Source organism: Uloborus diversus, chromosome 9 (genome assembly GCF_026930045.1).
Source record: "Uloborus diversus isolate 005 chromosome 9, Udiv.v.3.1, whole genome shotgun sequence".
NCBI classification, from domain to species: domain Eukaryota; kingdom Metazoa; phylum Arthropoda; class Arachnida; order Araneae; family Uloboridae; genus Uloborus; species Uloborus diversus.
In genome coordinates, this window is record NC_072739.1 from 11433928 (window position 1) to 11457043 (window position 23116).

The 23116-nt window shown below is 32.6% G+C and overlaps 1 protein-coding gene across 1 annotated transcript; it reads right to left on the bottom strand.

Annotated features, from left to right (window-relative positions):
* Nucleotides 1-7526: 7526 nt before the first annotated feature.
* Nucleotides 7527-21179, bottom strand: LOC129229619 (GRIP1-associated protein 1-like). Its single transcript, XM_054863965.1, has 2 exons — nucleotides 21040-21179; nucleotides 7527-11685 (listed from the first exon to the last, which is right to left on the bottom strand). Exon 2 carries the CDS (start codon nucleotides 11679-11681, stop codon nucleotides 9423-9425), a length of 2259 nt encoding a protein of 752 aa, XP_054719940.1. The 5' UTR covers nucleotides 11682-11685; nucleotides 21040-21179; the 3' UTR covers nucleotides 7527-9422.
* Nucleotides 21180-23116: the final 1937 nt, after the last annotated feature.

The following is a 23116-nucleotide window of genomic DNA, read 5'->3' on the forward strand; positions in this document are numbered from 1 at the left end:
ACACTGCTAAAAATAAAAGATAATTCTTTTGTTTTTTCATTTAGTGTTAATAGTTCCATACCATATACTCCAACTTCCATTTTTTCCAAGACATTGAATTTCTTCATCAGCCATGAAATCAAGGGATAAAATGTTTCAACTTGCTTCTTTTAAAGCAAGTATTATTAAACAGTTAAAAGTATTATACTTTTGGGATTGAAAGATTTTAAATTCAAGTGCAATCTCATTTTAATCGCCATTAATATATGTATATATATATTTCTAATGCAAGCAAAGTTGTAATCAAAATGAGAAATATGATGATATATATGATATCGAGCACACAAGAGAAATTAAATTTGCCTAAAGTTTAATCTTAAAAACTAAATTCTTAATCATATTCAAGACATTATAAGAATTCTCTATGGTTTCATATCTATTTTACTGTGTTTATGTCACTAATTTATTTTATGAAAGCTTCAAATCGGTTTTTTAAAGCATTTTAATTATCTTTGGGTTACAATATTTTTACTACAATAAACATTTGATAAAAACAAAATTATAAAAGTATTATATTCTAAAAGTATTTGTTTGAATAACCCAGATATTTGATATTCTTGCTTTTAGAAAAATCAAAACATAACCACTGCTTTAATATACAAACAAATAAAATAATCATATTTTTTCAAGATCTCAAAATTTTATGCAACAAATATTAAAAATTAAGGTAATGAAAAACACAAAGAAAAATGAAATTCTGAACATTTTTGCTACAGTTTTAAAAACCTATCCTCTTCTGAAACTATCATTAGAATTTCTGTTTAAAATGATTGGATGAATTTGCAAACAGGTGTTTTTTTTTTAAATAGAAGATTAAGTTTGTATCGAGTAAAAATTTTATGTAGAACAAGATATTTGGGGCAATTTTTTTCCACAAAAAAAAAAAAAAAAAAAAATGTGTGCTGGTATTTGAAATTGGAACACTCATTTATTTAAAGATTTGACATAGTTTTTAAGAAGTTTGAAATTAGTATTGTAAATTTCAAATGGAAATATGTTGTTCTTCATGAAATTTCTTGTTTCATGTACTGGGTTCAAATGTGGGGATATTTTTACATAATACTTCTTATAACATTCTTAATAGGTAAAATTTAATGTACCTCATATTTAGTTATAGTAATTTTTCTGAATCCAAAATGAAAACAATACAGAAACAAATGTAAAAATCAATATCTTGTTTATTTTGAAGTAATTTATTTTACAACCAAGAGCAAATGAAGAATAATAAAATATATGTACAATATTTGACAATGAGTTCCATAGCAACATTGTCATTGAGTATATTTTAATGACAAAATTCAACATATATTTAATACAACTAAATAATTTAACAAGTTTAGAGTTCAAGTATTTAATGAAAGAAACTTTGAACCTTTTGTTACATTGTTATTTTATTTTTTTAATGATATAAGTGAGAGCAATCCATCGTAGACAACTTGCTTTTTTGCTTCACAGGAAATAAGTCACTTGAAAAATTAAACCACAAAATAATTCATAGTCAGAGTTAATTGATAAAGACTATTGGGCATATTAACCTTGAAGAATAAACGCCACTTAAATCATACCCACCTTAATTACACAGTCAACTCTCTATAACTAACAACTCAAAGTTCCAAGGGACCAATTAAAACTTTGAGTTGTGGGAAGTTCCCACTGCCTGCTCAAGAGTTAGGGACCCAAGTAAACTTCAAGATAAAGGAATATTCAAGTTATAAGGCTTTGAGTTATCGCAAGTTGACAATAATATAGCATTTTGATAAATTTTAAAACAATGCTTATTCTTCCTTTATCAATATTATTCTTTATCTCAAAACTTAAAAGGCATCAATTATTCATAGATAAAATAATTATTCATTTCTACATTATCTAATATTTGCTCAATAAAAGAAACGAGTTTCAAGCACTAAATTATTGTTGTATTTTATAAATGAAAGATTTCTACAAAAGATAATTTAGAAGAATCAATTTTTATATTGCACGATTTTCCAAAACAAAGCAAATAAGAAAAAATGATCACATCATTATACACCAATCAAATTCAACAAGATCAACCTCCTTTTTAACAAAGTGCTAGTAATCAACTAAACATTCAAAAAAAATTCTTTTGTTGCTTTTATATATCTTTCACCAACAACAATGGCACAGCTCAATAGTTTTTTTTTTAAAAATGCAATGATTGACCTTAAATCTGACTTAAGTATATGGGTCATTCTTCAGAAAACGTAACTTTTGAACGGAAATATTTTTCAATTTCAAAACCTTTTCTTTTCTTTTTATTCTTACATGAAAGTGGTACCTACTAGAAATAACCATAAACAATGGCCCAGCTAAGTTCCAATTATTTTACTCATAAACAAAATAAAAAATGCCTTGTTCACAAAAAAAAAAAAAAAACTTATATTTAAAAATTGAAGCCGATTTAATATCAAAGTAATTTTGTTAATTGGTGCAAACAATCAGCTATTTTAATGATAGTAGGAATATAATATTAAACCCTCTTAATTAAAGTACGGCTTAATTAGTACTTGTTAAAAAATAGTATTTAGTAAATTAGAGGATATACTGGCAATTTATAATTTTGGTAGAATGCCTATTTATTGATATATTTCCCTTCCATCAGTTATTTTCACCTCAGAAATAATGACATTGATAAGGTCTGTCATGGAGGTGAGGAATTTTTCATTAATATAGGCCTAATAGATAAATTTTTCAGGGAATATTTTTTTCTTCGTTGCTACAATCTGCACATGTTAAGCATATGAAAATATGTTCACTTCTTTTTTTACATTAATTTGTATTCCTGAGATTCAAGTTCACAGAGGTGAGAAATCAGAATAACCATATTAAGTTTTTAAAGCAAAATCTATCTTTTTGTTTTTCGACAAAAACTTCAGCTATGTCTGAAAATAAACAAGGCGGCTCCTTTATATCATGGAATATAAAATTTGATGTCATTACTGCCACATGTTAATGAGAAATGGCATTTTGTGTTTAGGTAACGGAAGTGAAAATTTATTGTATGACATGACCCCTTGTCCTACTAAAAGGAACTAAAACACAATATTAAAAAATTAAATATACTCAGGGTTCGTACGAGTCATGGAAAAAAATTTAGTGAATTTCAGACCTGGAAAAGTCATGGAAAATTGAAGTTTTCGTTCAAAGTCATGGAAAATTATTTAAAGTCATGAAAAAATGTCCTGGGCAAAGAGAAAGTAACAGTTGCTAAAAGAGCATCAGAAATATTGAGTGATTTAACAGTCTTACATATTAAAACTGGAAAATTGAATGATCGCAAAAACAATTCTGAATTTTGAAATCTCATTGCATCCACTTCTGTAGCAGCCGCTCGTCTTTTTTTGGAATGTGATTTTACTGCTTGGACATCACTCGTTTTGCATTTACCATTATTTTCAAGACTTTTTATATTCTGTAGTAGCGAACTTGCACATTCTTGATTTTGCCACGCCCACTTAAAAAATGCAATTCAATTGCATCCGAGTTTGTTTCCATCACTCGTAAAAACTTTATTACTAAATTTATCAGAGTTTATCTCAATTTGTTGAAAGTTTTAGAAAATGTAGATCTTTAATCAGGTGATAAAACACAGAAATAGGGGAATTCTAATATTCTAAAACAGTACTGCCCAACATACGGCCCGCAGAACTAATCCATGCGACCCACTGCTACGTTCAATGTCAGGAATCAAACCCTATGTTCAGGAATTTCTGAACCTATTAATTTATATGCATTTGAAAATGTGCAAATAAGTAAACAAGTACATTTGAATCAGAAGATTTATTCGCTACTGAATGTTTTTCTTTATTTTAAACATAAATATTTGGTTTAGAAACATGAATTTACTGAAGAATGGCTTTTCTTTAATGAACCAAAGTACTGTCAAGCTATGTGTATGCTTAAATGCACTGCTGATGCTAAAAGGCAACCTTTGAAGCAAATGTATTGAAACTTAGTTTTAATGACTCATTCAACCTTTGTCCCATTCATTATCATTTTACCTGTTTATAAAGATTATTAGACATTTAAGCACCGTTATATTTCATTCACTGTAGTTTTACTAACTTTACTAAAAGTTATATGATGAAGACAAATAAGAATAGAGTAGTTTTTAGGTGTACACTGATATTTTTTCAGTCTCAAGTAAGTGTTTCGATGAGGTAGAAGCATTCACGTAGAAGTTTCGCTAATGCTCATTTCCAAAAAATTTCCAGTTTGAAATTAAATAGTACTATTCTCATCATGTAACAAGGTCATGAAATTTTTTTATGAAGTCATGAAAAAGTTTTGGAAAAGTCATGGAATTTTTTCATCCGAATAGGGTATGAACCCTGTATACTTAAACAATTAGTATTTGAGATACTTGTGAAAGGAATAATAAATAAATAAACATACACTTTTAATTAAACAAGTTATTGAGCAACATAAACAGTAACACTATGTGTGTGACATGCCACGGAGGTGAGAATTCACATGTTGTAAACCAGAAATATACTAAAATAAAAATTATTATTATTAAAAAATTGTTGGCAGGTTTAAATAGATATATTTTTGATGAAATTAAAAAGCATTGATAAATGAATTGGTCTTAAAGTTTTTCTGTCAAAGGCGTGTGACAGAAAAGTTACACTTTTTGAAGAATGACTCACATACTTTCTTGCCATAACACTGGAACAAAGCTAGGTTACATATTGTTGCCTGAGAGCAACAGTAAGACACCTAAGCCAAGAAATAACAGTAAGATATCCAACTGTTGTTTTGAGGCATAAATGATAAAATCAATAGTGGCAAATACTTGAAATTTCTTCAAACTTTAAATATTAATTTACTACAAAAACCAACCACTACACAAATAATAAATCATTTGTTTACATTGTAGTCCTTGAGAAAACAATCATTCCTTTGTGTCACAAGCCACAAACATTTAATGAAAGTTGAACACATATTTTATTACCAAAGCTTAGAAAAGTAGATGTATTGTTGAAGAGAATATATTTTACTTTCCTTACAAAGGGCTAAAGCTTTCACTTGTAAGGGTTCAATATACTACAATCGATATAAGGCAATACAAGTTGAGTGTTTAATTCTCGGGTAAGTTGAATCCTATAAATTTTAATTGTCCACTATGGTAGCTTTTATGCCTTGTTAAAAATTTACAAGATAGATATTCCAATTTTGAACAATCATTTCAGACATAGGTACTACCTGAAAAACACCAGCTACATACAGTTAACTCTTGATAACTCAAAGCTCCAAGATACCTGCGAAAACCTTCTGAGTTATGGGAAGTTTTCACAGCCATTTTAAGTGTTTGGGACTCAATAAAAACTTCAAGATTAGGGACTATTTGATTTATCGCAAGTGGATTGTATGTAGTATCATATTTTCTCGTTACTTGCAAGCCAAAATAATTCAAAATTAAGTGTTCTGCTGATTTTGTAGAAACTGCATAATTTCATTCCACTAAGTTCTACAGCTTGGTTTTTCAGGCATGCCCAGGAAGACTTTGAATGCCTCTTTTCTTTTTGGAAACTGAGTTGATATAATTTATTTGCACCTTCATATACAGCAAAATACTTTGACATTTAATAGCCTTTTTGACCACTCCATTCCCAGGGAAGCCCCAAATCTAAATTTTCTGAGTGAAACTCCCAAGCTTTCCGAATTGATGAAATGTAAGCACGCATTAATACTCATACCTACATCGAATGAAGAGAGATAGTCACTGAAACAAAAAAAAAAAAAAAAACAATTGCAATATTTCAATGCTGTCTTCAAATTTGTGGAATTGTAAGACAAAATTAATGAACAAAACTTTTTTCAAAGGCTACAGTAACTATAATTGGGACTCCCCTGTCCATGCTTAGCCTACAATATTGCTAATAAATCCATTTTCCTTACTCTAGCCAAATGATGTCTATAATACCAAAAACTTTTCTTCTATTTAATTAAATTAAAGTATAATTTTCATTCCTAAACAATAATCTTGAGTAAGTATGGCCGAAAAATTCACCATAGTCATATGTGCCCATAACTAAATTACACGCTTTTATTCGACTAGTTATCGGCACAGTAGGCTTAAAGGAATCTGAAATATTTTAATAAATGGCAAAAATACACCTAAGGTAGGAAGAAAAAAAAGCTATGGAATAAGTACGTGATCTGGTGAAAAAGAGCAATGTCAGTTCCTTATGAAAGAAACACTCTTGAAAAACTTGAATGCAAAAAAAATTCACTATTGGCAAGTGAAAAACATTAACGTAATAAATCACACTATAGATGAAAGCTTATGTTTGGAATGGTGTCGGTATTCTTAAAAGCAGTGGCGCACAAGGGTGCCCATATGGGGGGGGGGATAAAATGGGGGCTAAGCCCCCACTTAGAAATTAGAACTTTTATGCTTTTAGTACTTTTTTCTTTGAAAAAATTTAAACACATTTCTTTTCTATCCATCAATGAATAAGTGATTAAAATTGTCGAATTTTAATGACTCTAATTTGTACTGAAATCGGTTTTTATGGGGAAAATATCCGAGTCCCCCCTTTAAATTTTGTATATGGGCGTTCATGGTGGCACACACAGGAATTTCTCAAAGCAGGTCCAGAATCGAAGGTCCACAATTCTCATATCAACATCTCTCCAACACGAATCGAATCGGAACATATTCTTTTGATTTATTGATTGTCAGGAAGAAAACACATTTAATAAAAAACAATTGAATAATTACTTAGCACTAGTTAATAAAACAAGTTTATGAATAACAAATATTTAGTTAAAATACCAGAAAACACAAGAATGAATTGTATTTACTTTTCTCATTGTTAAAAATAAAAACAGAAAAGCAAAATCATCATTCTAGAACAATTAATGTCCACATACAGTTTGATTTTCTAGGGAAAAAAAGAGAGAAAATAAATGTTTTTTTTTAATTCATTAAATCTGAACTTATTGTTACCTTTGCTTGGAAATATTTTACGTACAACATACATAGGATTATAGTCGATTAAAAAAATCAAGGGCCGTGAAAGGGGTCCGCGCCCTCTGGAGGTAGCACTAATAAGGCTGGAACGCCCTTTGTGTGCGCCACTGAATGAAAGAATATTTTCAGAAACGACTGATGTTTCTTGAATATTGATTACAAACTTGATGATTATAATACAAGGCAAACCTGCCCATTACTGGTTGGCTAACCATAATTATTCATTTACAATATATACATTTTATTGAAACGTCTTAGTCTCCCCTCCTTTTTTTTTTTGGAAAGGTAGCACATGTAAACTAAAAAAAATGCTATTGAAATAAGATAGAAAAAACAGTAAATAATGATTTATAAAAATTAGCTATACACTATAGTGTCATGATAACAAAAGCAAATTTGGCCAAAAAGGAAACATTTCAGTGACATTTTAATAGAATACGTAAGGTTAAAAAAAAATTCATCTACTGAAAAGAAATAATGCTGGGGAAGGTTCGATACAGTCCTGAATTTTAGGCATCAAATCCAAGTGCTGTTAATGAAAATAAATCTGAACGTTTTTTTTGTCACAAGATGCACTCAATGACTGCATATTTTTAACCGTCACAATCTTGATTAGTCAATTCCAAATTTAAAAAAAAACAAATAAGAGCTCTACATAATGGCTGCTACATATAATCTTTACAAAATAAAGTTTGAACAAGCAAATTTTTTTAAAAAATTGATCTGGCACAGGCTAAATAAAAATTGATTAAAAAAGAAAAAAAAACAACCAAATAATGTTTTGACCTGGAAATGCATATATATTGAAAAAAATGAAAGAAAAGAACGTAAAATATTTAATGGGTCAAATTACGTACGGCCAACTATAGGTTCTAGATCCAGCAAAGACACTTGGTGGTCAAATGATAAGGATATACGAGTGATGTAACTACGGCAAAAATATGAGTCTTTTGCCGAGTTTCAACTAAAGATGAGGGAAATTTGCTACATCGTCCGACAAAAGTTAAAATAAATGAATCTAAAAAACTAACCAATTTGGTTTATACAGTGATTTTGGTTTTAGTCCAGCCATAAGCAAACTTTTTAAAAAATATAACAATCATGCTTTTATTTAATTCAGTAAAATATTATCAAAGTAATAACAAATAACCTCGTTATATTCAGATATACTGCACTTTTCTTTTGTCTCTCAAAAAATTATGCATGAAATAAAAAGAGGCGTGACATTTGACCTCTCATAAAAAGAAAAAAACATTTCTTTTTCTCAACCAATGAACAAAATGGTATTTTGTTGCAGTTTAAGCCGCAACTTTCGATTTGTTTCACTATAAAACAATAGGAATATTAAAAAAGTTTAAATTTAAATCAATTGGTAAGCTAATTTTCATGGTTTTGTTAATAAAATTTTCCTATAATAATAAACCAATATTTTGTAGAGGTTACATGTCATTAATTGAATCGTTTTTTCATGATTTCAGTTATATCGCGATTTTTTCTTGTCAAGCACGATACAACAAGAGGTTACTGTATAATAAATTACTCAAGCATTGGTAGTCAAAATTATTTGTATTCATAGTAATCTGATTACTTCTATCAAAGCAAATATTGAGACACAGCACAACTGTTTGATAATTCAAATAACATGTAAATTGGGAAACTACCAAAAAAGCATTTCTGAAGAAAGTTCAGTTTGCATTTAAATGCATAGCAGCTCTTTTTAAAATATTGTTAGGGGACATTTTTTTAATGAAATGACATGTATGACAAGCATGGAAAAAAACTTCAATTTAAATTGAAGTTTTTTACCATGCTTGTCACCAGTTTCTTATTTAAAACACAATGGAGGCAAAATGCTTCATTTTCTGCTCTAGACCAGCTTTGCTTGCAACTGCTTTAATGAAGAAGCAATTACCGCCTTTTTTTGGGGGGGGGGGAGTGCAAAAAAAAAGCCATGTATCTTTCACATTGTCTTAAATATTCAATGGATACTACTTTACCCTTTTCTGAAAAAAAGAATCTTTTTTTTTTAAAAAAAGGATTTTCAACTTTGATTCACCATTAACTAACATGGAAAGTAGGTTATCAATCGATCAAAATTATCTTGCGTATTTGGTAACAAAACCCCACAGTGTTAAAGATTTAAAGGTTAAGGTTTTTTTTTTCAACACCTTTAGATGCATCAAATTTTTCCTAGTAAATTCAGGCTGTGCTAGAAGCATTATAAAGTATTGATGCTTTTGTATACAGTTCACAGTTGTTATAATCAATAATACTATACAACAGATCCGAGAAATATTTCAGAAATTTCTTTTTGAAAAATACTTCGTGCAAATTGCAATGACTAGATTCAAGGAAAGTTAATTTTATTATTAACATGCAGTTTATTTCAAAGGCCTTCAACAAAAACTGCACTTTGGATTCCGTTTTCAACGGGAGAATCGATGAGCTTCGACAGGCGAGACACCTCATTGGACAATGTTTCAATATCTTTCTGCAAATGCATGTTTTTGGTGAGAGTCTCTTCCAGCATTCGCTGCATGCGACGGTTCATTTCTTTTAGATTCTCATCTCCACGGTCCTTGATGAAATCAACGATTCGCTTGATGGTCAGTTTGTCCTGAACGGTGGAAGAATGGTGATCAGAGCGACCTTCCATGCAGTAGAACTGAATCAGTGCCGTCTTTTTGAGAACGTCGTCCACGAGGGCTTCATTGCTCATCTCTAAGTGATTCACTTTCTCCTCCAGGGTCCAATTCTTTTGCTGCAGTTGGGTTACCTTGGCAAGAAGGCTGCTCGTTTCAGTTTCCAGCATCGTTGGTGAAACTCGATTCGGTGACTCATGTCCACCAGAAGAAGTATCACTTTGTACAGTGCCATCTTTGGCTTCACGCTCTGCAGTGCCACCGGATACGTAGCTCCACGAACTTATGCTGCTGGCATCCCCTTTAGGTTTGTCGAACGGACCCGAAGACTGCAGAATGTCATCAACGGAGCGATTCTGCTCATTCAGCACCTCTTGTAGACGTTCCTGCAACTTCTCGGCCCTATTTCTCTCAACAAGCAACTGACGTTTCAGATCTTTTACCATTGTCAGTCCTTTCTTTTCCTGAATCTTTCTCTCATCTACAGAATCTTTTGCTTCTTGTTGCAGAAGTTTAACTTTTTCTTCAAATTCTATTTTCTCAGCTTTTACAACCTCCAATTGAATATTCAAATCTTTCATGTTACTTTCCATTTCTTCCTTCAACATCTCAACAGTTTCTGAATGTACCTTGTCTTTTTCAGCCAAGCGATTCTCGTGCTCCATAATAGTACTTTGTAACTTCTCTTCCAGCTCTCTGAACTTATCATCTGCACTACAACGTGAAGAGCGAAGTCTTTCCACTTCCTCTTTCAAAGATTGCACTTCATTTCTAGCATCTATGAGTTTCAATTTAGTCTCCTTTTCTTTATCAAACAGTTTTTGCAGAGCTTCTTGCTCTTCAGATAGCTGTCTCGTCAAATTCTCTATTTCCTTGGAATGTTTATTTGTGGTGTCCAGCAGATGGTTATTCATTTCATCCATTAGTTTCTTCCGCTTCTCGGCTAGCTGCGTTTTTTCTGACAGAGCTTCCTCTATTTCAGATTTCTGCCTTTCTAAATTCTGTACTGTTCCATGCAAGTCTTCAACTTTTGATTCTAGCATTTTCTTTTGATTCTCGGATTCAAGTAACTGTTTATTTAATTGCTGCATTTTTTCTTGGATGCTGATCAATGACAATTTTGTTTCATTTACAGAGCAGTCAAATGTAGCTTTGTCCCCAGAAATATCAATTGTTGCAACCTTCTCTTTACTGACATTTTCAATATCAAACTGATCATTGAATTCTAGAGCATTCCTGAGCTCAATTTGCATGTCACATATTTGATTTCGCAATTTTTGTATTTCTGCATTTTTAGATGATTCTAACTCTTCGAATGACTTTTTGTTTTCACTGAACAGTCTTTCTTTTTCTTCCTGAAACTGCAAGAAACTCTCTTGTTTCTTCTTTAACTTCTCACTAAGTTTTTCAAAATCATTTTGAGCTTTCAAAAGCTGCTCCCGATATTCATTTTCCAATTTTCTTAAGTTTTCTTGCAATATTTTCTTTTCTTCTATTAAAGTCTCTAAATTCAAATCTAACTTGCTTTCAGAGTCAGCTTGGGGATTTCTAGTTTCAGTCTCATAAGAAGCTAACAATTTTTTAAGGGCTGCATTTTCTGCTTCCAGCCTGATGTTATTCCCTTGGGTTTCAACGGACAATTGCTGCGACTTGACTAATTCTAACTCTTTTTTAAACTCATCATTGGCAGAAACTAAGGAGGAAATTTCGTGCATTAAAGTTTCATTCTGCAGACGAAATTCATCCTCCTGAATTTGAAGTTTGGATTGAAGAGTCTCATTTTCTTGAATAAGCTGTTCAACTTCCTTGGCGTTTTTACTTCTCGAGATTATCTTTTGAGATTTAGCAAGTTCTTTTCGAAGATCATCTAATAATGCATTATTCTGCAGTAATTCAGTTTGAATTTTCACGTTCTTCTCTCCTAATGTATAATTTTTTGTACGAAGTTCTAACAGCTGCATCTGCATTCGCTGGAATTCTTCTTCTGATAGTGGGGCAGTCATGGTGCTAAATTAAGAAAGAAAAAATGGTGTAAATACTCACAGCAAAAAAAAAATAAACATGATTTTAACAAGAGCTTTATAAGAAATTATTATAGAGACCTGTTGTAACAGAACTATACAAAATACTGGTCAAAAGTATTGTAAGTTTGAGAAATGTAGCATTTTTCTAAGATAAGACAACAAAAATAGTAGGTGCTTTTGAAATCAAACTGATTTTTTAAAATGCAAAAGAAGTTTAAGGGAACAACAAGCAAAGTTTGACCCCGTGAAATAATGAAAGAAGTGTACCAAAACCTTGTGGATTCCGTGCCTAAAACAGCGACTACAGTAATCAATCGAGAGGCGTCCCCCTGTTCTTTGGTTTCAATTCCCAGTTTATTTTTCCACTCAAAGTAATTTGAAATTGCTGTATTTCATTTTGCTTCAGGGGAGCTGAAATGGCTTCCGATTTCTTTTAACCTGAACATTGTTGGTCTCCAGGGGTGCCCATCCCCCCCCCCCCCCCCCCCCCCCCCAAATTTTCTCATTCCATTTTTACTTTTTTATTTTTAGTTCTCTTTTTTTTTATTTTTATTATAAAAATATTTTTATTTATTTATTTATAATTATTATTTTTATTAGAAAGGTTCTGTGCTATGCCAATTCGCAACTCCAACGAACTATAGGGGGCACTGAAGTCACTGTCTAATGGCGGACTTAAAAACTAAAACAAACGCACATGGTAACGAAGAAAATGCTAAAAGTGTTGTGATTTTTGTTCGTACGTATGATTTTTTCGCTGTATTCTTTTTAAATTAATTTTCAAAGTCTTGTGGATATTCTGGCCCATGTAGAAAGAAATGAGAATTCAAGAAGCATTACTAAACGTCAAAGATTAATGCAAACTACGTAGTTCGTAGTTCTAAGCAGCTATTTCCACGATGTTGAATTCGATATTTATCAATTCTTGATAAAACTAAATAATAATTGTGGCCTGACAAGAATAACAATTAATGCTAGAAAATTCAATATGACGTTACAAATTGTTATCGAAAGAAGATACTTTTTTGCCTTGCTTGGCTAGCGATTATTGTTTTCCATTTGTAGCTGAGTTATTTCTCTCGAATTCCCGAATCGGTTAATTTAAAAATTTTCTGTTTCGATTTTTCTGATTTCTGAGTTACGATTTAATTGTGTCATGTTATGCAAATCATCAACAAAATTCTCATGGATATATGGTGGTAGTTTTCTTTTCAGTTGATTGACCATTATTTCTTTTCACTTATTGAATTCTGTAATCTTACTACCATTTTATTCCACTCATGATAAAAATTAAAAATGGTTTAACTAAAAATGCGAAATCTTGCCAAGGCTACTTTGCTCGCACTATACTAAAACTATAACCCTAAACAAATTTGGCGAAACCTTTCAGCTGAGGATAAAAGGAATAAAGTAAATTCTTTCTCGGTTATTCATTTTGTTCTACGATAATATATTCAAGAAAATATTTTGCATACTGTCCATTCCAACTAAATACTGCTGTAAAATATGGTAAGTTTAATTAATTTAAGATTAAAAAAATCCCCATATTCTTACAGATTCATACAAAACAATAAAAATTTTTACCTTTTATAACGTTATCCAAGTTTGTTAATCCAGAATTTTCGCTTTCACCAATTATTAAGGAAATAATGAAAACTAACATTATTTTGAGAAGCTCGAAAATACTACTAAGGGACGAATTAATTTCTGTAGCTGAAAGCAAACTAAGACACATCGATTGCGTTAATAAATACTCAGAACAAACTGCCTGTGTTTACGTCAACAGACACACGTGGAACGCAACGTGGCAATGTTTTAGTTTCATTTGCAGTTTTGTAAATCACTGCAAGGTAGCGTATTCGAGCGCTGGAATTCCGAATAACATACACGCACACAAACTAAATAAATAAATGAAATAAAATGTAAACAGAAAAGAAAATGAAATAAATAATTTAAATTAAATAACAAAAGAATTCAAATAAATAAATTACAAAATCCCCCCCCCCCCCAAATTTTGATGGCACAACTTGCGCCATAATCCCCCCTTGTGGGCACCCCTGTTGTTCTCATACATTGTTTTATGAAATTAAATAATAACTAGTGCACAATAACTCAATCGTAACTTGCTTTTAAGCTAATTGAACATTTTGATCTAAAAAAGTATCAATTGAATTGCAAAAAAAAGAAAAAAAATCTTTGGGGGAGGTCTCATGCTTGACAAAATGCTATTCTTCTCAAGCTTACAATACTTTTGCCCAGTAGTGTACATATTAGGGATGCGCCGATTAATCGGCTACTTTGCCGATTATTTATAATCAACTAACTTTTGCCAATTAATTGCTGGAAAAAATATTTTTCAAACTACTTTTTCTGAAGCATACCTTCTACAAGCATCTATGATGAACACCTTTGTTAACAATAAATAAAGGCAATTTTCAGCAAACATTACTGTAGTACACAGAATGAAAGTATACAAAGTAAAAAAACAAATAGTTTAGAAAGTACGTAAAACTGAATGAAATATTAAGGATCATTTCCTAAGTTTACGTGGTGATACCCTCAGCCCTACTTTCATAACACAACCTTTTTTTCCCAGTTATTTTGCTCCTTGTAACTACAGTAGACCCTCGTTTTATGCAGTGGTTACCTTCCGCGTAAATTAAGACTTAATAATATAGTGTTAAAATAGGGTTAGGTTTCTCTAGATGAAAAAAGAACCTTCATGTAGTGATAGATAAATATTTATAATAAGTTTGTGTATTTATTCCGACACATATGCACAACGTGCATACAGAAAACATGGATTAACTTAGTTTTTATCCAGTAAGTTACCACCCTATACCAAGGGCTAAGGCAGAAATACATGAAATACACCGGCAGCTCAGTCAATTCCAGCCAAGGACTACAGTTTCATGCTTATTAGCACTTATCAGCCCGGCATAGGAGTGACTGAGCTGGAGGTGGAAAACCTCTTAAGGAAGCCAAGAGTGCCAAACAAACTGGTAGCTAATACAGAATTAGCACTGATCAGACGAGTGACCGAAACAATGGTTCCGTTCAACTTGAAGATTGAATGCAAGGCAGGAATATTCAGTAAGTTACCACCTTATAGCCAGGGCTAAGGCAAAAATACATGAAATACACCGCCAGTTCAGTCAATTCCAGCCAAGGACTGCAGTTTCGCCTTAGCCCTGGCTATAGGGGAGTAACTTACTGAATATACCTGCCTTGCCTTCAATCTTCGAGTTGAACCGAACCATTGCTTCGGTCACTCGTCTGGTCTGTGCTAATTCTGTATTAGCTACCAGTTTGTTTGGCACTCTTGGCTTCCTTAAGAGGTTTTCCACCTCCAGCTCTGCCACTTCCCTAAGCCGGGCTGACGAGTGCTAATAAGCATAAAACTGCAGTCCTTGGCTGGAATTGACTGAGCTGGCAGTGTATTTCATGCAACTTAGTTTTTATTTCTAAAAAAGAGCTGGTTATGATATTCTTTTGGTAGCCATTATTATTTTTTTTTTCTTTGTAGTTCTTTGTGGGGCATTAAAGCTTCCATGATCACTCATCCAAAAATCATTTGTTATTATCAAGGAATGGCACAAAATTTTCAGTGTGGCTGATTTATTATTTGTTATTTTTTCTACTTTAAATATACACATGTGTACAATGTTGAAATATTTTTCATGTGTTGATACTTTTCTCCTTCAACCCATAGTACTTCTAGGTAATCATACAGTATTTAGAAAAAAATTCTTGGATTAAATGACTGCTAATAATTAAAAAATAAATTTAAACTAAAAGTACTTGTACATTAGCAAATTGATCGAAGGCTACCCCCTATTTTTTTTTTTTTTTTTTTTTTAAAGTTCATGTCAAGTTAACATAATGTAACTTTATTAACAATAATATGAAAACTGGATCAAAGGAATTGAATGAAATTTTGAAATTATTTTGGGAAAATACGTAAAATTGAGAAAAAGAAATCTTCCCTCAGAAATAAACTATTAGTTATACCAAAGTCAAAATTGTAGATCATCATGATCATTGTCTGAGATATGTAGAAAGTTGTTTAATGTAGGGATAAATGGAAACATTAGGAAAAATAAAAGGAAACAAACCCTATTGTCATACATATGGTGATTTTCAAAACCAAACTATTGATAAGTAAAGATTAGGTAAAATAAGATGAACATTCTAGGAAACTCTGATACTGTCGATTCCGGTTAATAGGACCACAATGCAACAGGACCGTTTTGGTTTCAATAACCGGCTGGTCTGATTAAGCGAACAGGACCTGTGTAGCTTGACCGAACATGCTATACACAAAACATATAAATGTCCTTATGATTACTGTGAGCCCCATATATATGGTAAGCATACAAAGAAGAAAAATTGCTGTTTACAAATTTTTTCCATAAAAAAAAAATAAAGTAAAGTGAATAATCTTTTTACTCATAGGCGGATTTAGGACTGAGTTCCTGGGGGGGGGGGGGGGGCAGGATTTTTTTTTTTTTTTGAGTAACATTTTTAATTGCCCTCCCCCCTCCCATGTTTTTGTCTGTTTTCTGTGATGCGTAAGGCCATTCTTTACTTTTGTATGTATCGTTTTCATTTCTGTGTGTAATCATGCTGTCTTTTTTAAATTGACCTTAAAAGAGAGGGGGCTGGTATTAAGAGGGTGACGCAGTGCTCCCTTTTAAGTGGGATATAGAATATCTCCAGTTTTAGGGGGCCCGGGGGTTACTCCCCCGGAGTGCATTTTGTAAAATGGATATAAAATTCTGCATTTTGAAGTCTTATAAGGGTTAATTGGAAATAATAGGCAAATATTTTTTTTTTAAGTTTTATGCTTTAAAAGTGCTTTGTGATGCAAGTTAATACTTTAAAAGAAATGGTGCATAGATTTAGAGAATAGATATCAAGAGAGTCAGCGCTGTGTCCAAGGGGAGGGTTTTAGGGGTTAAACCCCTCTCTTGGGGAAAAAATAAGCAAAATGAAGAAAATGTATATTTGACTTAAATTTACTTTAATGAGAAAGTTTGCGTTCAGCGTTTTTATTTTATTTTAATTTTCTCCCTGAAGTTTTTTGCGATTTACAACTGCTAAAGCCTTACAAACTGATGTAATATTTCGGAAAAAGTATGGCGGACGAACCGCTGACTGATCTACCAATGCAAAGAAAGAATATTGCTTATTGTAAGGAGCTTACGGTGAATTTGGCCTTTGTTACATCTATGAAGATGCATTAGTGATTGTGCTTGGCTACGTAATTTGCATCTGCAAAGAGCTCTTTCTTGTTTAGTTTATTAAGCATTATTTCAGAACATAACAACCTGATATACATTCTACATTATAAAAGAATTTGTGAAGAGTTTTTAATACTCATTGCAATATACTACATAGTAAACAGATTTAATTAAAAAGAAGCAAGCAAAGTTTGATTAAAACGAATCTTGTGAAACGAAGGAATACTTTGGTAACTTATACAGCTAGAGGTATCCTTCAAGAATACAGCAGTCCTTACATGTGAATAAACGCCATACTGGGATCGGCAATTTGTCGTAAAACTAAAAGCTGTAAGGGGTTGAATTCTCCCCCCCCCTCTAGTGGTAAGATTAAAACCCCTCCCTTTAGGAAAATCTGGACACGGGCCTGAAGAGAGTAACATACTACCCATTTGAACAATTCTTAATTTATACACTTGATAAGAAATAAAATTGAAGCACACTTTGCTTAGGAGTTTCAAAGACTTGTCTAATTATTTTCAAGGTTTGGTTGGTTAGATTGGGTTTTTGGCTCAAGAGCCTTGTAGGCTATACTGCGCCAATTCTTTTCAGGGATTTTAGAACCTATCAATAATTTGCACTTTCCAGTCTCTGAAATTGAGTAGTAGATTATACAGTTGTACAGTATTGTTCAAACTTTGTAAGAAACGGCTATTTCAAGTTTAAAAGAAAAAATAAACTTTAATTTCCTATTCAAAAAAGAAAAAATCATGTTTTTTTTTGTTATAAGATTTTGGAAGATAAGTTGTTACTTTATAAACTCCTCCCAAAACTGGGGGGCATTGTCCCCTTTGCCCCCCCCCCCCCACAAATCCCCCCCCCATGCTCTTCTAAACTATTCAAAAACGAAAAAATAATGATTTTTTTTTTAATTTTTGGAAAATGTGTTCTTACTACATAAAGTCCTCCCAAAACTGGGAGGGCATTGCCCCCCTCTGACCCCCCATAAATCCGCCCATGTTTTTACTCATCCCAGACCGATATGGTTTTAGCTATTCTTTCCAGTTAGTATCGATTCAAAAAATGTGAGACTGAAAAAATAAGTGCTAAAAAGTACTAACCGGTCATTACAAATTTCCAAAGAAATTTAAATTACATATTTTACAACCAAATTGAAGAAATTTGAAATTTGACTGAAAATTTGATTTCTGCTGAAGCAGTGCTGCCATGAAATGGGAGTTTCGTTAACCGTTTTTTCCTGTAAATATTGCTAGGAGGTTTAATTTAAAGTTACAAGGAACCCTTATTAATGTTAATTACACTGACTATTAAGTTTGTTGTCTTTTTCATTTTAAATTTTTTTCCCATTTGTTCTCACGTTCCTTGGTCCGATTAAACGGATTTCTGGCCCAATAAGCGAATATTAGGCTTATGCTATGGGCTTTAAGATTTGGTCTGAATAAGTGGCTGGTCCGATTAACCGGTGATCCAATTAAGCACATCCTACTGTATTCTCAAACAACTGCAGAGGTATCACCAATGAATGTAGATGCTACTCTAGAATCAAGTTGTTAAGCAAAGTTTAATGATCTTATATTTTCCTTTCTCGCAGCTCAAATGTGATGAAATATTTAATTTCCACTACTTTAACTGATCATGCTATTTTTGTACTGCAACTTAAATGCTTTCATTCAACCCATATACATTTTATTTTCCGAATTTAAAAAAAAAATAAATAAATAAACCTACTTCAAAACAGAGTTATGGGGAAAATCAAATTTTTGTTCATCTACATTCTAAATTGTCCAAAAGAGTAAAAAATAAATACACGAATGACAAAAAAAAATTTAAATGCTAAAATGCTATTTTTATAATCAAATTTTTATGAAGTATTTGAACAAAATTATGAACTAAGAATAGCGATCGATACATTTGTTAGAAATGGAATGAACACAAATATTATTTAACTAAAAAAAGAATCATTGAAAACTCTGGGTCCCTTAAAGTAATAATTAATTTAGTTATATATATGATTTTAGGTGCAAATTTTCTGCTGATTACAAAACTTATGTTCAAATGTATAGTTACCACAATTCATATTGTTTATGGAATTAATTTATTTTCTAATTTACAGTCAGAAATTTGTTTAAAATTTCTCTGCTTAGATGAATTTGACAAGAAAATTAAATTTAAATTACCGTATGTACTTGTTGCATATAAGTTGAGAAACTTAGTACAAAAAATGAGGTAAGAGATAAGGGGTCTACTTTTACATGGGGCAGAACTTCTGAAAATTTTTCCAGTAAAATTTTTGGGAAAAAAAACCCCACTAGAAAACATGTGTTAAGGTCTATAGTGAAATTTGAAGTCAAAGAGGGCACTGTGATTGCCACCAAATGCTAATCATAAAGCGAGTGCTTATGCAACATTAATATACGTGGGAGTCGGCAAGAGATGTCCGATCTCCAAGTGAAGAAAGAGTTTTCTTAAAGTGTTACAGTCCACTTGCGATCATTTGAGTTTTGTGTATTTAATGTGAAATCGACGAAGAAACAACATGAACATTTCCCCAACTTTGGTCCAACTTTTTTAAACAGATGCTACAGAAGTAAATACAGACGAACTCGCTAAAAACGAGCACAAAGGGATTTTTGCTCATAATAACCGAGTGCTTGTAAAAAAAGAGTTTGCGAAAAAAATCATAAAAATTCTTCATAGTGGCTTTTTTTCTTCTTTTTAACCTCTATCCAGTACCAAAGAAGTTTATTAATTTGCTTTAAACTATCTGAAAATCTACATGCATACATGCAATATACCAGACAGCCCGGTTATCACATCCAGAGACTACAATTTTGTTCTTGTTAGAACTCATCAGTCTGGAATAGTGAACAACTGAGCTGGAGGCAGATGTCAGCTCATTGAAGATGAGAGTGCTAACAAACTGGTAGATAAAGTAAATTTATCTCACCAGCGACTGTCCTCAGCATGGTGCTGTTCAACTCGTGAATTGAAAGCAAAACTTGGGTATTTAGCAGTAAGCTACCACCTCTAAGCCAAGGCTAAGGCTAAGTGCGCAAATGTAGTTCTGCTTTAGTCCTGGCTTACCAGCTATTCCCTATAGTTTATCCCCTACATATATTTCACCCCGCATTTTATAAATCTTGGGTCCCTTTTTGCCTCAGACCTGGGCTGACAGGTGTCTTTTCTCCCCCCTCCCTATGCACGCCCTAGGATGATAGTGGCAAAAGCCAACGATTATTGCACAAAATTGAAGCTTGCACCAAGCCCCCAGTTATCAAAATATCTTTGAACTTACTAATATAAAGAAACCAGTTCACTGTATGAGCAGGGAAAAAAGTCATGTATTTGTACATGCTTTTACAAAAAATTGTCTAAATGAGAACATAACCTTTCATTTAGCTTTTCAAAAATTAATGATATCCCAACAAAACATAAATGTGAAGAGGGGGCCAAGTTCGATTGAAATGAAGTTCAGGATATGCGATGTCACCAACAAAAGAGCTGAGATCAAACAGATTTTAAGTTCCATAGCAGATCCCCACAAATTTTGTACTGTCCAATGTTCTTCAATTCACTTTAAAAAGGTTTTTTACTTCCTTTGCAATTGGATTTAAAACTCGGCAAGTTACTTTAGGATTGGAGTGGTCAAATGTTTTGAAAATAATTTATTGACGACTACAACTTGCCGCAAGTTTAAAATCCGATATCAAAGTAAAATATTGTTTTTTAAATGAATAGAAGAACATTGGACAATACAACATCTTTGACAAACTGTTATGGAGCTTGGTACTATTTGATCTGAACTCTTTTGTCGAAGGCATCGTCCCCGAACCTCATTTCGATCGAACTTGGGCCCCCTTATCAGATTTATGTTTTCAAGGACAGCCTTAAATGGCTAATAAAATTCTAGCATGCCACAAATAAAAGACAAGTTCGAATAGGAAGCATTAAAAGAGGCGCAGAGGTTCATTGTTGCAGCTTCATTTGAAGTTAAAAGTCGTGAAAACACAGAGTAGAAAAACATACTGAGTAAAAATAGTTTTAACTTATTCCTGACATATTATCGCAAGCAATAAACGTTCTAGAATACTTACAACGGTTGACTTTAGAAATAGATTATTTTCCTTGCTTTCATTTAGAAATCATAATCTTAAGCCATCTACAACAATCAAATTTTCACAAGTTTATAATTTTATTGACGAATTCGGAAAGGAAACTGGAATTGGAAACTCTGCGTCTGCGAATTACAGAAAGAAAACAAAGTTGAAGTTGAAGTGCTCTAATGTCAATGTACCTGTTGTGCTGTCGTCTGGTTCGCATTTCAAGAAAGTGCTCCATCATAGGAATGAAGTGTCGATTTGTAAAAATAAATAGCACATTTATATGAAAAAACACCAGAATATGAAACCATGCTTTGCATTTTGTAACCCTTTCTTTCTGAATTTTTAATAATGTACTACGGGGCTAACTTTAGTGCTACTTGATATAGTTTGATAGAACTTATTTGTTAATCTTTAATCAAAAACAAATCCTTTCTTATTTCGATTCTATTGAACCATTTATGTCTAAATTAAAGCATTAAGTAAGAGGGGAAGCAGCAGAACTCATCAGGACACGCAAACTGAGCTGTACTGCAAACTGGTACATACAATATGACATCTTTAGTAATTTTAAGGAAGGGGATAGGGTTGAGGGACTCTCCCTCGGCAATTTTTCGAAATTGAGCCCCCCCCCCCCCTCCTCTTAAAGAAAATTCATTTGATTTTGATACTTGAATTCAAATTATGTGTTTCGCAATCACGAACTGCGATAGAACGCAACGCGTAGGATTTTTGATTCTACAAATGATTCTTGTCCCCAGAATCGACTTTCATTATACCCAACATTACATGATAATCTGTTGAGAAAAACAGCATCTTGCACACAATAAACCTCTGCAAGCACGTCTTTTCTCTTGGGCGGTGGTGTCGCAGAGTCCTCTGGAACACGGGCCTCCGCGAGCACGTCTCCTCCTGAGCGGTGGTGCGTGCTTACGGCCAGGACACCACCACCCAGGAGGAGGTCCCGCTTGTAGAGGTCGAAGGACAGTGGTGCTGAAAGAGGTCCAGGTATGAAAATCAAAGGAAGATCAACTGCGGTCAAGTGAGAGTGAAAAGCAATTTGTGATTTATCAAAAAACCTTTTAAAACCATCCAGGATGATTGAAGAGGGGGTTCCAAATGGAAATTTTGCGAAACGAAGTCCTAAACCATAATATCAAGCAGTATTTACTGTAATGGGAGGAGTTGTATTCTCCCAACTTGTTGAAATTTTTACCGAAATCAAACCCTATATAATCGTATATTAATATGTCATCATTTTTTCTGCTTGGAGAGTTAGATTTTCTCTCGACACTTTTCAAAGTTGAAGTTAGAAAGGCAATTACACGCCATATTTGATGAAGATAAGAAGAGATGTTGTAAGAGAATTCTCCTCGAGAAAAATTTAGAATTGAAGTTTCAAAAATACAATTTTAGACGATCTTCGATTATATAGGAGAGGAGGCAGGTCACGTAGAGAGAAAAAGATTATTTTCTTGGACCTCATCCCTTTGATCTCGACCAGCTACGTCCCTATCTTATTTATTTTTAATGAAAATATTTCAAAAAACCCTCCAACCATTTTTTTAAAAAAATCATTGTTTTGATTTTTTTATGAAATTAATTTTTAATTTTCAACCTAATTAGTCTGAAAAGCAAACATCTATGTACTTCTGTTCACCTGTAAAGGACCCCCAAAAATTCATTGCAACAGGCCCCCAAATCAGAAGTGGCTGCTGGATGCAACAGGAACAAATAAAGGTTTTACAAATTCTGCGCCTAAATGTATATGAATTATCTATCAAACCTAAAGCACACAACCGTCATTGGTACGTGTTACCAATATAGTGTTGTGCTCGAAGAATAGTAACCTAAATTGCGCATAATTCTAAGCTTTTATGAACGATGCGATTTTGAGCAGTATTGTAATCTCTTAATTTCTACCATTTACCACCAAGGACGTATTTGTAGATCTTTTATTGTCTATGTGTTCATTTTATCTTTCTGTAAGCCTTTATATAATGCAGGTCACATTACCGATTACATAAAATAAAAATTATTTTATTATAACAATACTTTTTTCCCCCCACTA